General features: G+C 31.7%; 1 protein-coding gene across 1 annotated transcript in view; it reads right to left on the bottom strand.

Annotated features, from left to right (window-relative positions):
- Window positions 1–14,428, bottom strand: part of LOC126892902 (CUB and peptidase domain-containing protein 1-like) — a 99,776-nt gene that overhangs the window by 26,943 nt on the left and 58,405 nt on the right. Inside the window, exon 7 of the mRNA XM_050662741.1 lies at window positions 6,965–7,139. Within this exon, the coding sequence (XP_050518698.1) occupies window positions 6,965–7,139 (175 nt within the window). The remainder of the gene's footprint in view (window positions 1–6,964; window positions 7,140–14,428) is intronic.

Raw genomic sequence — 14,428 nt, 5'->3', positions numbered from 1 at the left:
TTTTTGCACTTATACGATGTTAAGGTAACGATTAAGGCTGCACCTACATTGGATCCGTTTTTTTCCGATCCGATCCGATACGATATTTGGGGCGACGTCGAACTGCTTCGCTGCTGTAATTTCTCCTATCCAATCGACCGATATCGGATCGGATCGGAGAAATACGGATCCAATGTAGGTGCAGCCATTTAATACCATGAGGTTATTTTTAATCCGACGTCGGATCGAATCCGATCGGAGAAATACGGATCCAATGTAGGTGCAGCCTAAGGTGTGCGACCTTAATATTGCTGATACAATAAAGCGATCATCACGACGAATTGTAAATTGCTTTCTACCTGTTCTAATAGGTCGTCTATGAAAGGATCCAGTCTCCTCTTAACGTTAGAACACTCTTTGAACCGCGGCAAGTGTCATATCCAGCTGTATAACAACAACTCGCTGACTAAATGCATTTTATATTAATGCAATAATTTGGGCGCCTTTCACTAGTGTAGTGTCCATTAAACTTACACACACCTGAATACTCATTAACTATGAAAAACGAAGAATATAATATGCATTATGCAATGGTTAGTTGCAAAGGCAATAATAACAACTTTTAACTCATATCTTACTATCGTTATTAACATCAAACACACGCATATGAATGATAAGCAATCAATGACAAGTGTATACTCTTATTAATTCAATTATCTTTCAAAAAGTATATACCTTTTTTGACAGAATTAAATATTAGTTTCAGAAGTAAATATACTTTAAGTCAAAAGGTAAAGTTTTCTATCCTAATAGCAACATTAATGATATTGAAAAATATTAAAAATTTTACTAAAATATTTTTAAATTGAAAATTTATTGGTCCATTTCCCTGGTGACACCTCCAAGGCTTCTACAATATGCAAGCCAGATGGATGCTTGCATATTGTAGAAGCTACATTATGCAATTCACAACTCCCGTCTGAAGCTTGGTAAAGTTCCAACGGAAAATGGACCTAGTTACTCTATAGGAGTAATACTAATAAAAATAAAAATGTATACCATTTTTATTCAGTTGAAATGCGAAGGCAAAACAATCTCATTTTTCATTTAGAATACGGAGCGCAGTCCAGCACTCTGAACCGATGATTTTCGACTCTTATTGGAGTCATCTTCGGAGAGGCGTATGCCGCTGCTCCATACTCGAATTGACCAACCATGAAAGCTTATCCCCACATTGCAACTGATGTGTATGGAATACGTGACTAGCGTCATCTGGCAATTGAAAAGTAAAGTTTTCAATCCAAGAGTCGAAAATCGTCGGTTCAGAATGCTGGACTGCGCTCCGTATTCTAAGTGAAAAATAAGATTTCGCATTGCAACTGAATAAAAATGATATTCTTTTTCTCATGATCATCTTTCAGTGCGTCACAGTTTTTCGATTTCTTTCTAATGCATTAAATTGTATGTGACAGAAAAAAGGCACGTCGGTGATTACTTTGGTAATTATTCTAGTTCGGTGATTATTCTAGTTGTCGATAGATGGCGCCATAATAAAAAAATAATTTTTTTTAATTAGATAATAATATTAAAAATATAATCTGTATAATTTAGAGGACTATACAAATCAAAGAAAATACCATTTTATAAATGCAAGAAACACATTTGATTTGTTTTTATTCCAAATTGAAAATAAAATGCGACAACTGTCAGATTTAAGTAAAATGTCATGTTAGAAGAAATGTCATAAATGTGTATTATCACGGACTTACCATTTTTTCCTATCATTTGTTACGCACTGAAAAATGCTCATGAAAAGGACAATATACATTTTTATTTAAGTCAAAAGTTTAAAGCGGACCGATTTCTATGTACGCAGCTTTATTTAAACACACATAATGTGAAATGACCAACCGTAATACATATTATATGCTTAGAAATTTCTCTCACTCAGAAGCTTTAAAAGCGATTCAAAATCAGCTATTATTAATTATTATTATCATATCAAAAATTACCAATAAATTCGAGATTATATACAAGGTGTTTGGTAATGAATGGGCCTTAGCTTTTCCTTAGATTTCTGAGCTTAAAATAGGTCGATTTAAGCTAATTTAACTTAGTACGAAAGTTGATAATCTGAGTGTCAAAGTTGAACTTTTATTTTATTTATTTTTGAATCTTTCCTGACAGACATGGGATAACAACCCGAAATTTGGTGAGTTGAGTTTTTTTGGGACGAGATCCCCCCCCCAAATTAATTATATATTACCTAGAGGACGCTACATATTTCTTCCAGAGCTCATTTAATACGTTCAATTTTTTTTATCCCCACTCTACATAATTTTGAAATCACAACTTTTATTACACTATTATTTTTATTCAAAAAAGTATACTACATTAACTATGATGCAAAATTCAATTTTTTGCATTTCATTGTAGTTACTAAAAACCATTTGACATATCCTTGTCATACTTGGCAGCAAGTGTAGTTATTGTGCACCCTACTAAATTATGTCAAACAAATATTTCTAACTACTACCAGTAGCGTACGACGAGGGAAAGTGAATGGTTGATCATTCTCAAATTCTACGCCACTGGCGGAATTGCTATTTTAGTGCAATTTTTGGATCCTCCAATACTTTCTACGGAAATAATATACTTTTCATTCGTAACTGTAGTCATTAGAGATATTTGAAATTAAAAACGAAGTGGCATAATACCTTAATCAAAATAACTGTGCCGTTTCATTTTTAACTTCAAATATCTCGAAAACTAATGACTTTATCGTTAAGAATGAAGAGTAGGTACGTTATTTACATACAAAGTATTGTCGAATATAAAAAAACTTATGCTAAAATAGCAGTTCCGTCAGTGGCGAAGAATTTGGGAACGCTATTCACGTTCCCCTCTCGTACGCCACTGGTAATAGCCAGAAACGATTATTTAGCATAATTGGGTAGTTGTACAGTACCTACTATTTCCTGCCAAGTATGATAAGGATAATATGTCAAATAATTTTAAGGCACTGGGTACCAATTGTGGTTCCTAATATTTTAAATAAAGAATAAATTATTAAAAAAAATAAAACATTGTGATGTATCCGTGTCATACTTGACAGAAGGTGTAGGCGTACGACAGAGGAAAGTGAATGGCTGACGGAACTGCTATTGTAGCATAATTTTCAGATTATCCAATACTTCAATACTTTGTATGTAAATAATGTACTCTTCATTCGTAACGATAAAGTCATTTATTTTCGAGATATCTAAAGTTAAAACTAAAACGGCACAGTAATTTTGTTAATGTATTATGCCCCTTCGTTTTTAACTTAAAATGTCGCGGAAATTAATGACTTTATCGTTACGAATAAATGCAGAGTAAATTGTTTACATATAACTATTGGCGAATCAAAAAATTGAAATAAAATAGCAATTCCGCCAGTAACGTAGAGTTTGGGAAGGGTCAACCATTCAATTTCCCCCGTCGTACGACACTGGTAGTAGCCAGAAACGTTTGTTAACATAATTTAATTTATTAGGGTTTACAATACCTACACGTGCTGCCAAGTATGATAAAGATATGTCAAATGGTTTGTATTAACTACAATGAAATACAAAAAATTGAATTTTGCATGGTAGATTTAAGGCTATGGGTACATAATCCGCAAATATTTTACGACTATCCCTACTTCTTCTGTCTTTACACGGCAAATTACATGTAGTAAAATTCTCACTGGTATGGAAACTGCAGATGTAAACATTAGGTTGACAGTGACATTGTCATTAGAAAGGTAGAGATGGCTATTTCGGTTTCGTTCAGTTTTTTAATGTTCTTGGATAACCTTTACTTGTATAAATGATAGGATTATTTTTTCACTAATTATGTATTCAGTGGTTACCGTTATTTATATACTATACAAATAGTAGATAAATAAAAAAAGTTGTAAAGTTATTTTAATAATGTCCTGTTACCATGGAAAGCTTAGATAAGGTTTGAACATGTGAAGAACTGCGTTGTGTAAATGTAGTATTACTCAATTAATTTATAAAGACTTTATTTATTTCTTTATTTGTGCAAATTAAAATATGGGACATTGTTACAAGAAACGTGTTACTGAAATGCGAAGAAATAGACGGTTAGCTCAATTGAAGTAAGTACTTTGTTACATAAGTCAAATTAATTACTTTTGTATTTTTCAAATTAATTTTAAATTTATAGTGAAAATATGATCTATAAAATCTATCAGTAAACCAATAATTTTCGCATTAAATTTTATTCTCGTTTAAAGGAGTAAACTATGTTGGATTGTTGGAAGTTTTTGCCGATTGTAGATATGTTTGTGGTCATGTCAAATGATCACATCAAATGATTTATTACTATGATCACTACAAAGCGTAACGCCAGCCGTGTCTGCGTTACACCAATCGTGATGGAATTAGTTTTCCATGTGCTTGTAATTTGTGAATTCACATTTATTACGTACCAAATTATTAGAATTGTACATAAGTAAAAATGAGTGACTCAGATCCGAAGCGACAAAAGAGTTACGCGAGGATAAAAATGAACAATTTGTATTTGTTAATCTCCTTCACAATTATTAATGATAGGGGAGCCCAAGCGATGATTTTTGCAGTTACTCGAGCGCGTCAGATTATCATATGGGGAGAAACGTGGTACCCTGCAGATGTACCTCTGCCATATATTGGCTCTTAACACAGGGGAGTTCGTTTAGGGGGGCCCGAAAAAAAAAATCTATCCTTAAAAATACTCGAAATTGTCAGATTAAGATAAGGTAAGTTAAGTACATGCAAATCAGTGTATATTTAAAAAATCTGACGATTTGAGCGGGGCGTAAGGGAATTGGTGAGTCACAAAATTTCACAAGAAAAAGGCGAATATCTCGCGAAGTGAAAGTCAGATCGAAAAACTAAAAACTACACGTTCAATATTTTTCAAAAATCTATCGATAGATACCAAACACGACCCCTCGCAGAGAGGGGTGGGGGGTAAATTTTAAATTTTAAATACGAATCCCGCGATATTTAGTAAAATAAACATCAGATCGAAAAACTGCAAAATACACTTATTTAATATTTTTGAAAAATATATCGAATGGTACCAAACGCGACCCCCACGGAGGTGGGGTGCTTTAAAATCTTAAATGGGAGCCCCCATTTTTTATTGCAGATTTGAATTCTCTGCATAAAAATAAGCAACTTTTATTCGAAACATTTTTTCGAATTATCGATAGATGGCGCTATATTCGGAAAAAACGATACTTGGAAATGGAAAATTAAATTAAAAAATGGCAAGCGCCCGCTAAAATGGAAAATTTTACTTAACTTTTTTTGGTTTTAGGACCTAATAATCACAACCCAATAGGTCCCCAAAGCGCTCGAGTGACTGCACATTTAGCATACTTTGCTCCCCTACCATAAATTTTATTTGATAAAAGAATGACCCCAAAAATTAAGAACCTTCTTCTTAGTTTGCAAATTTTTCTATGACACTCATTCATAAATGCTGCCATATTGTAAATTGTAACAAAAAAATACCTACGCCGAAGACGTCCACCCACTAACTTCACTTAAACTGAAGCAAAATACTACTAAACTAGCACACACTTCAAAAGCGTAGTACATTCTTCTATCTAGGCTGGTAAATAATAGCAAATACTACGGAGAAAATCAAATGCTTTTCAAGTGTAGTGAAATCTTCAAAAATGTAGTACGTACTTGAAGCATTAGCATTTACTACATTTTATGCCGCGATGGGTACTTTACTTTATAGCTAAACTCGTACCTATTTACAGTTATCGGAACAAACTCTTATAAAATAATACTTTTATTTGAACTTTAATGACTTGAAATACTTGGATTTTCCATAAAAAATATATATAAACAATAATTAACTTTTTTTTTAATTGTACGCCTTAAATCAATTATTATTTTTCAAATACACTATCAATACTATTTCATAAACAACTCTTTGATTGATTTTATTATCATCGTAAAAGCGTTAAAAAGCAGTAGCAGAATGAACTGCTATATCAAAATAGCGGGTCGAAAACATCTCTACTTGTCACTGTCTTGAGTCTTGTCATAACATTATATTCGAATGAGTGCGTTGTATGACAAAGATAGCGAATGTTCGATTTCCACGGACATGGTGTCCATTTTTTTCGAATCCTGAAAAAACTAATAAATATTTTTAAAAAATTTAAACACAAAATGAAAGACTAAATTATTGCCGAGGGCCGAAAGTCCCTTAGAATATATAAGAAATTTCTTTCGAATGAAATATTTGAAATTAAAAATCACACTACATTTTCTCTTAGTTTTCACCCCTGTAACTTATTAAAATAAACATTATAGAAGTTCTCAGCGACTTTCGGCCCTCGCTAATGACGTAATCTTTCATTCTGCGTTAAAATTTTTCATAAATGCTTATTAGTTTTCTCAGGATTCGAAAAAAATGAATCCCCATTTGAATAGCATTGCAGCCGAAAATACGTACCGATCCTTTTAAAAAGCGTTTATCTTGACAACTGTTGAGTTTATTATGACGAATGTAGTATACATTTGTTAAGTAAAAATAATAGTGGAATATAAATTTTGATCACAAAATTATGTAGAGTGGGGGATAAAAAAATTGAACGTATTAAATGAGCGCTGAAAGACGTACGTAGCGTCCTCTAGGTAATATCTAATTTTTAGTATTTAATTTAGGTTGTCTTTCCAAAAAACCCCCACTTACCAACTTTCGTGTGGTTATTCCATGCCTGATAGGAAATATTCAAAAATAAATAAAATAAAAGTTTAAGTTTGACACCCTGTATTTCGGTTAGTATTAACTTTCGTACTAAGGTAAGTTAGCCTTAAATCAACCTATTTTAATCTCAGGAATTTAAAGTTAAGCATGGCCCCTTTTTTACAAACACCTGGTATATTAAACGCATACAACAACAAAATAAAATTAAAAATCTTACTCATAAGTACAATGTGCTGCTGTCAAAATATAGTATCGATTGATTATTGAACCACCGCATCCATGTTTTCCGTAAAAGAGAATTGAAACTTGGTACGGATAATCCTGAATTAGAGCATCTTGTCCTCCAACTATTCTAAGAGCACTCTTTGTTCTGTTCAAAGCTGCTGAATATCCTATGAATAAAAATAAAAAATACAGCTAATTATAATTGTAGAAATCGAACACAGAAAAAGACATATTTACAGCTAAAACTCAACATATATAATATTATGATTATGAATAGAATAGTCCAGGGCTCGTCTGTTTTGAGATGGACGTTGAGAGGTGAATTAAATTTTTTTGCAGAAATTACTTAAAAATAACTCAAATAATAATATTTGAGTTATCCTCCCACTCAAAATGGTCCGGAACATTGTTTAAATAATCAAAATGTCAAAATATGAAGGAAAAATTCGATTTTTTTTATTGGTTTTTTGAATATAACTTTAAAACTGTTCATTTATGAGAAAAATTGTACTGACATAAAAGTTGCGTAATTAAATTTCCTATAATATAGAATTGGTTAAAAATTTAAAAAATAGTCACCCTTGTTGCAAAATAGCAATACTTGCGAAAAACCCATACAAAAACAAGTATTCGCATTTTACGTTTTTCAACCATTTATGCTACACTTAGGACCTTCATATTTTACCCAGAAAAACTTTATGATATAGTAAAACAACACTGTAAATTTCATTAAGATCGGTTTAATAAATTTTGGAAAATAAATTTTGCAATCCAGCTTTCGCAAAAAAAAATTTATTTTTTAAAAATGTCGCAGGACTGAAAATAAAGCAGATAGTAAGTTGAATTTTTTTTGCTTATAGAAGTGTACTTTACTTTTCATTTGCAATTTTCAAAATTAAAATCGAATAATTATCACGGCGTCAGAAAATTTTTTAAATAAACATTAATTTTTGGTGCTACGCGCAGGACAGCGGTGTTCGATTCACACAAGTTGATTTCCACCAAAATTTCTTCTAATCTTTATCTAATATATTATTTTCTTACTCTATATTTTGTTTTATTTTAATATTTTAATTCCACAAAAATCAAACTAATTCTATTATTGTTTGTGAAATATTATTTAAACAATTCATATGTTTAAAAATAATAAACTTTTATTCTCTAAGTTAAAATATATGAACAAAGAAAGTTTTTGCTAAAAAAAGTGTTATTTCAAAGGATAGAGTATGTGTTGTTATTTTGCAATAAACAAATTTATTTATTTATATTGAAATGTAATAAAAATTCAAATATATCAATGATAATAATCAAAGGTCATTGAAATGCCCAATCGGAGCAAACTATCCGCTGTTCTGCGCGTAGCACCAATAATTAATGTTTATTTAAAAAAATTCCTGACGCCGTGGCAGTTAATCAATTTTAATTTTGCAAATTGCAAATAAAAGGTACAGTACACTTCTATATGAAAAAAAAAAATTTCAACTAGCTATCTGCTTTATTTTCAGTCCTGTAACAATTAAAAAAACGAATTTTTTTTGCGAAAGCTGGATTGCAAAATTTATTTTGCAAAATCTATTGAACCGATCCTAATGAAATTTACAGTATTGTTTTACTATATCATAAAGTTTTTCTGGGTGAAATATGAAAGTCCTAGGTGTAGCATAAATGGTTAAAAAAACGTAAAATGCGAATACTTGTTTTTGTATAGTTTTTTCGCAATTATTGCTTTTTTGCAACAAGGGTGAATATTTTTTAAATTTGTAACCAATTTTATATTATAGGAAATTTAATTATGCAACTTTTATGTCAGTACAACTTTTCTCGGAAATGAATACTTTTAAAGTTATAATCAAAAAACGAAAAAAAAAATCGAATTTTTCCTTCATTTTTTGACATTTTGATTATTTAAACAATGTTCCGGACCTTTTTGAGAGGGAGGATAACTCAAATATTATTATTTGAGTTATTTTCAAGCAACTTCTGCAAAAAAATTTGAGTCACCTCTCAACGTCCAAATGTACTAATATTTTTACAGATCCGCCCTGGTCTAGAATGGAAATATGCTTTATTGTCATTAATAATTAGTGTGACCAACTTCAATTCAGTCGAATCCAGCACAAGGCTGAAAAAAATACGTGAAATCCGGGACTTTTCAATGAAAATCGGGCCATTTTTTTTTCAGAATAGGATAATTAAAATACAGAAACGAAAAAAAGTCCACCGTCCACTGATATAAAATGCATGCGTTTTGGATGTGGTATTAGAATTAAATTCTAGAAATTGTTGACTTTTTTTCGTCCCACCAATTCAATTTTATGTGAATTAGAAGAATAACGAAGGGAAAGTATACCGGCCACTAGAGATTTGGAAAACAAAAATATCGATGAAATAAATCAGCTATTAACCGATACATTAGTAAAGGCGGGAAAAGAGGTAGCACAAACAAGAATAAAAAAGGAAAACTATATATCCCAGGAAACAAAAAACCTCATGAGCAAAAGAAAAACATTAATAGAACAAGATAAGAGAAACACAGTAGATTACAAAGAGGTAAACAAAGCTATCAGAAGGAACATCAAGGAAAGTCAAAGGATAGTACAGGAAGAAAAAATAGAAAAAACCATTGAACAAAATAAAAATATGAAGTGCTTAAAACCACAGCTTGGAAGCATACAGATTAATAGTATAAAGAACAAAGAAGGCATAGAGACCAATAATATGGAAGAAATTATACAAATAACACAAGAATATTATAAAAACCTCTACAATACAAAACAGAAACCAACACAAGAAATCCTTAAACAATTGCAAATAAAAATAAAAAATGTCAATTCCGACTTACAACCAGAAATCAGTAAGAATGAGATAAAAAGAGCACTCAAGGAGATGAAGAATAATAAATCGCCAGGAAAAGACGGGATAACTATAGAAATGCTAAAAAATGGTGGGAAAACAACTAGAGAAGTTTTGTACACACTTATGAATAAAATATTAATGACAAAACAAATACCCAACACTTGGAACGGAGCAGTAACATTGTTACTATTTAAGAAAGGAGATAAAAAGGATCTAAAGAATTACAGACCCATAACTTTACTAAATGTGATGTACAAACTATTAACCAAGATATTAACAAACAGATTAACAACTAAATTAGATGGATACCAGGCAAGAGAACAAGCCGGATTTAGAAAAAGCTTCAGTACAAGTGACCACCTTTTAACGATGGAGATATTATTCGAAAAAGCTAACGAATATCATATCCCGCTATACATGGCATTTATTGACTTCGAAAAAGCATTTGATAGTGTGGAACACTGGGCAGTAAAGAATTCCCTACAAAACAGCAGACTAGACTACAGATATACCGACTTAATTACAAATATATATGATAAGGCAACAACAACTATCAAGCTAATGAAACAAACGGAGCCTATTAAAATAAACCGAGGAGTAAGACAAGGAGATACCATCTCGCCCAAGCTATTCAACCAAGCGCTAGAAGATGTGTTCAAACAACTGCACTGGGATGGTTTGGGTATAAACATAAACGGGCAATATCTGAATCACTTACGATATGCTGATGATATTGTATTAATAGCAGAAAGAAGTGAATAATTACAAAGAATGATGGAAGAACTAGATAGAGAATCGACAAAGATAGGACTGAAGATGAATTACAGTAAAACAAAAACCATGACCAATCAACAAGAAGAACTAGTAATTACAGTGGCACAAACAAGAATAGAACAAGTAAAAGAATATATATATCTAGGACAAATCACTAGATTAAATAAAGAAAATCAGACCGAAGAAATAAAGAGAAGAATAAGGTTGGCCTGGGCATCATTCGGAAAACTGTCTTATATTATAAAGAACAGAAAATACCCGCAGTACCTAAAAACAAAAGTCTTCAATCAATGTATACTCCCTGTTTTAATATATGGCTCTCAGACATGGACGTTTACAAAAGAGAATATGGAAAAAATAGCAAAGACAGAAAGAGCCATGGAAAGACAAATGCTGAACATTAAATTATCAGACAGGAAAAGAAACGAATGGATCCGTAACAAAACAAAAGTGAAAGACGTCTCTACCCAAGTAGCAAAGCTTAAATGGAAGTTCGCCGGACACACCCTACGGCAGAAGGATGAAAGATGGACTAAGATGGTAATACATTGGAGACCATGGAACCACAAACGAAAAAGGGGAAGGCCACAGATGCGATGGTCAGATGACCTAAAGAAACACACTGGGTCAAAATGGATGCAAATTGCCCAAGATAGAGAGGCATGGAAGAAGGAAGAGGAGGCCTATATCCAAGGCTGGATGTTTAGAGCTGATTAGATAGATAGATAGAAGAATAACGTATCCAAAACTTCAAAATAGAATTTTACCAAAATGTTGAAAATTCGGATGGCCCGGAAGCCTTGTCCGGGACGCCGGGACACGACTTCGTAATTCGGGCCATGTCCCGGATTTTTCGGGCTAGTCGGTCACACTATTAATAATTATAAAGAAAGCTTAACCTTCCGTGACTGAGTTTTTACGATTATATCCAAATTTTATTGTTCGTTATTTATCTTCGCCGTCATCAGTAGCTGCTTGATGCAGGTGCCTGTGTTTAGTGTTGAAGTTTGAGTCTTTAGTGTCCAGTGATTATGCAATTATCAACAAATTTTGTCTCAGAGACCGACGTTGGACGTGACATACTCGATAAAAAAAATATTTATAGTCCATTCTTTCACGGTTTTTGCTCTAAATTTTAAAGAACCGCTTAGATTGACATGAAATTTGGCATACGTATAGCTTACATGTCAAAGAAAGAAAGTGATATTGTGCCGATGTGTGCTTTTGCCCTGGGGGTGAGTTTCACCCCCTCTTGGGGGTGAAAAAATATATGTCCAAAATAAGTCCGGAAATGGGTAAACTGACTAATTTTAAGTAACTTTTGTTCTATAGAGCTTTTTCGCCAAGTCAACACTTTTCGAGTTATTTGCGAGTGAATATGTTCATTTTTCAACAAAATAACCACATTTTTAGACGGTTTTTTGCAAATAACTCAAAAAGTAAGTATTTTGTCGAAAAAAACGTTCTTAGCAAAAGTATAGCCTATAAAAAAGTAAAAAAAAAAAAATGGTGTACACGTTAGGTCTCTGGATCTCGTAGAACCAGAGTTATAGCCAATGAAAAATAGATTCATAGTCACCAAATTTCAAATAGAATATTTCGACGTGAAATATCCAAAAAATTAAGCACTTTTAGGGGAAAACCCGTTATAACTTTTTTAAAGTGTTTAAAAAAAGCTTTATTTCTGTTTTTACAAAAAGTTTTTAGCATTAAATTTAAACAAGTTACGCTCAAAATAAAGTTGATCCCTTTTGTTTTTGCAAAAAAAAAAATCGGGAAGACCACCCTCTAATTAGAAACTTAAATGAAATTAATTGTTACCGCTCCACAAATTATTTTGCTTATGTTGTGTTTATTTGGTATGTAAGTTTCATCGACTCAAAGTGCTTATTTTTGAAAAAATTTGTTTTCAAAATAAAATTTTTAAAAATTTAAATTTTGAAAAATATGCTTTTTTTCAAAATAACTTAAAAATTGTTAAAGATACCAAAAATCTCGAAAAACAAAAAAAGTCAGATTTGCTTTTCTGAACATCATGTATTTTTGGTTTTTCTGTTAGACAAAAATTGATTAAGATTTGATGTTTCTAAATTTGCATACATTCGTGATCAGTTACTCGTTCAACCCCTTTTAACTACAGCCCTTTCAATAATAAGGACTTTGAACCGATGAAACTTACAGATCATATAAACAATATATACACGAGTCTACAAACTTGTGAAGTCGTAACGATTAAGTTCATTTAAGATACTAATTAGGGGGTGATTTTCTCGATTTTTTTACCAAAACCAAAAGGGACTAAATTTATTTTGAGCGTAACTTTTTATGAAAATGAAGCTTTTTTTAAACACTTTAAACAAGTTGTAATGAGTTTTCCCCGAAATGTGCTTCCTTTTTGGTTATTTCACGTTAAAGTATTCCATTTGGAATTTGACGAATATTAACCTATTTTTCATTAGCTATAAGTCTGCTTCCACTAGGTGTAGAGACGTGATATATACACCATTTTTTTTTAAATTTTGTACAGGCTATATGTTTGCTAAGAATGTTTTTTCGACAAAATTCTTACTATTTGAGTTATTTGCGAGAAACCCTCCAAAAGCGTGGTTATTTTGTTGAAAAAATGAATATATTCACTGCCAAATAACTCGAAAAGTTTTGATTTAGTGAAAAAACTCTATGGAACAAAAGTTACTTAAACCACCCCCAGGGCAAAAGCACATATCGGCACAATATCACTTTTTTTCTTTGACTTGTTAGCTATGTGAATGCCAAATTTCATGTCAATCCAAGCGGTTCTTTAAAATTTAGAGGTTTTGCAATATTTTACCGTTAAAGAACGGACTATTATATTAACGAAAAAACGTGCGAACAAGTGCTGATAATTTAGTAATCCAATTGACAGGAGTAGGTAAACGGTGAAGCTAGTTACAAAAAAACAGCAATGAAAAAATTGAGCTTGTTTTTCACAAATGAGATGTAATATATGTAATTGTTTTTATTTTCTTTGGTATTTTGCTAATGTTTAATAGGCTTAATAAATTAAAAATAGGTATCAGCCTCGTTTAATTTCACTACTTCAAGGAGTAAACCCAACCGTACGCTTGAAAGTGTGTCAATAAACATTTTTTGATGTCGGTCTCTGAGACGGATGTTAGCTTTAATGTTCAGAAAATCTATGTTAGTTGCGGAAGGTTAAAAAGAGTCGTCAGAACAAAAACAATTTACTGAAATTACATAAATCATCAATATTATAAAAATAAAAATATTGAAATAAAACAAAAACAACCTATACAAATTATTACAAAATCAACCAATCAATTAGGAACTAATAAGATTAATCAGTTTAAGCTGCTGCATATGACACCCTAATATAAATAAAAATATTGCTTATAAAATAAGGGTGCAGTAATTTCTTAGTTATTCATTAAGAAACTTTTCTGGTGAATAATATGGTTTTTCTGATAGATAGGCTTTTGTCATTTTACTATTCTATTAGGTATTATGTCCCCACAATTTATTTCTTTCACTCTGCTAAACACTACACCGAAAGTTATTTATCTTTTTTCCCACTTAACAATTTTATCTTTTATTAGAATCTTTATAGGTAGTGTTATAAGGAAACATATCCATTTAGAAAGGTTATGTCTTATTGGTTCCAGACCTAAATACACACCTGTTCAACAGTGGTACTTTTGAACACCAAAACCGATTGCTAGCAGTTATCCTTAAAACATTGTAGGAGTATTTCCGAGGGCTATCGATAGTCCAGTGTTAAGACCGATAATACTCCCTCTTATTTTTTTTTGATCTATCAAAAGAAACA

Source organism: Diabrotica virgifera, chromosome 1 (genome assembly GCF_917563875.1).
Source record: "Diabrotica virgifera virgifera chromosome 1, PGI_DIABVI_V3a".
Classification (NCBI taxonomy): Eukaryota; Metazoa; Arthropoda; class Insecta; order Coleoptera; family Chrysomelidae; genus Diabrotica; species Diabrotica virgifera.
The sequence above is the reverse complement of the archived record's forward strand: the minus strand, read 5'-3'. Positions and strand labels throughout refer to the sequence as shown.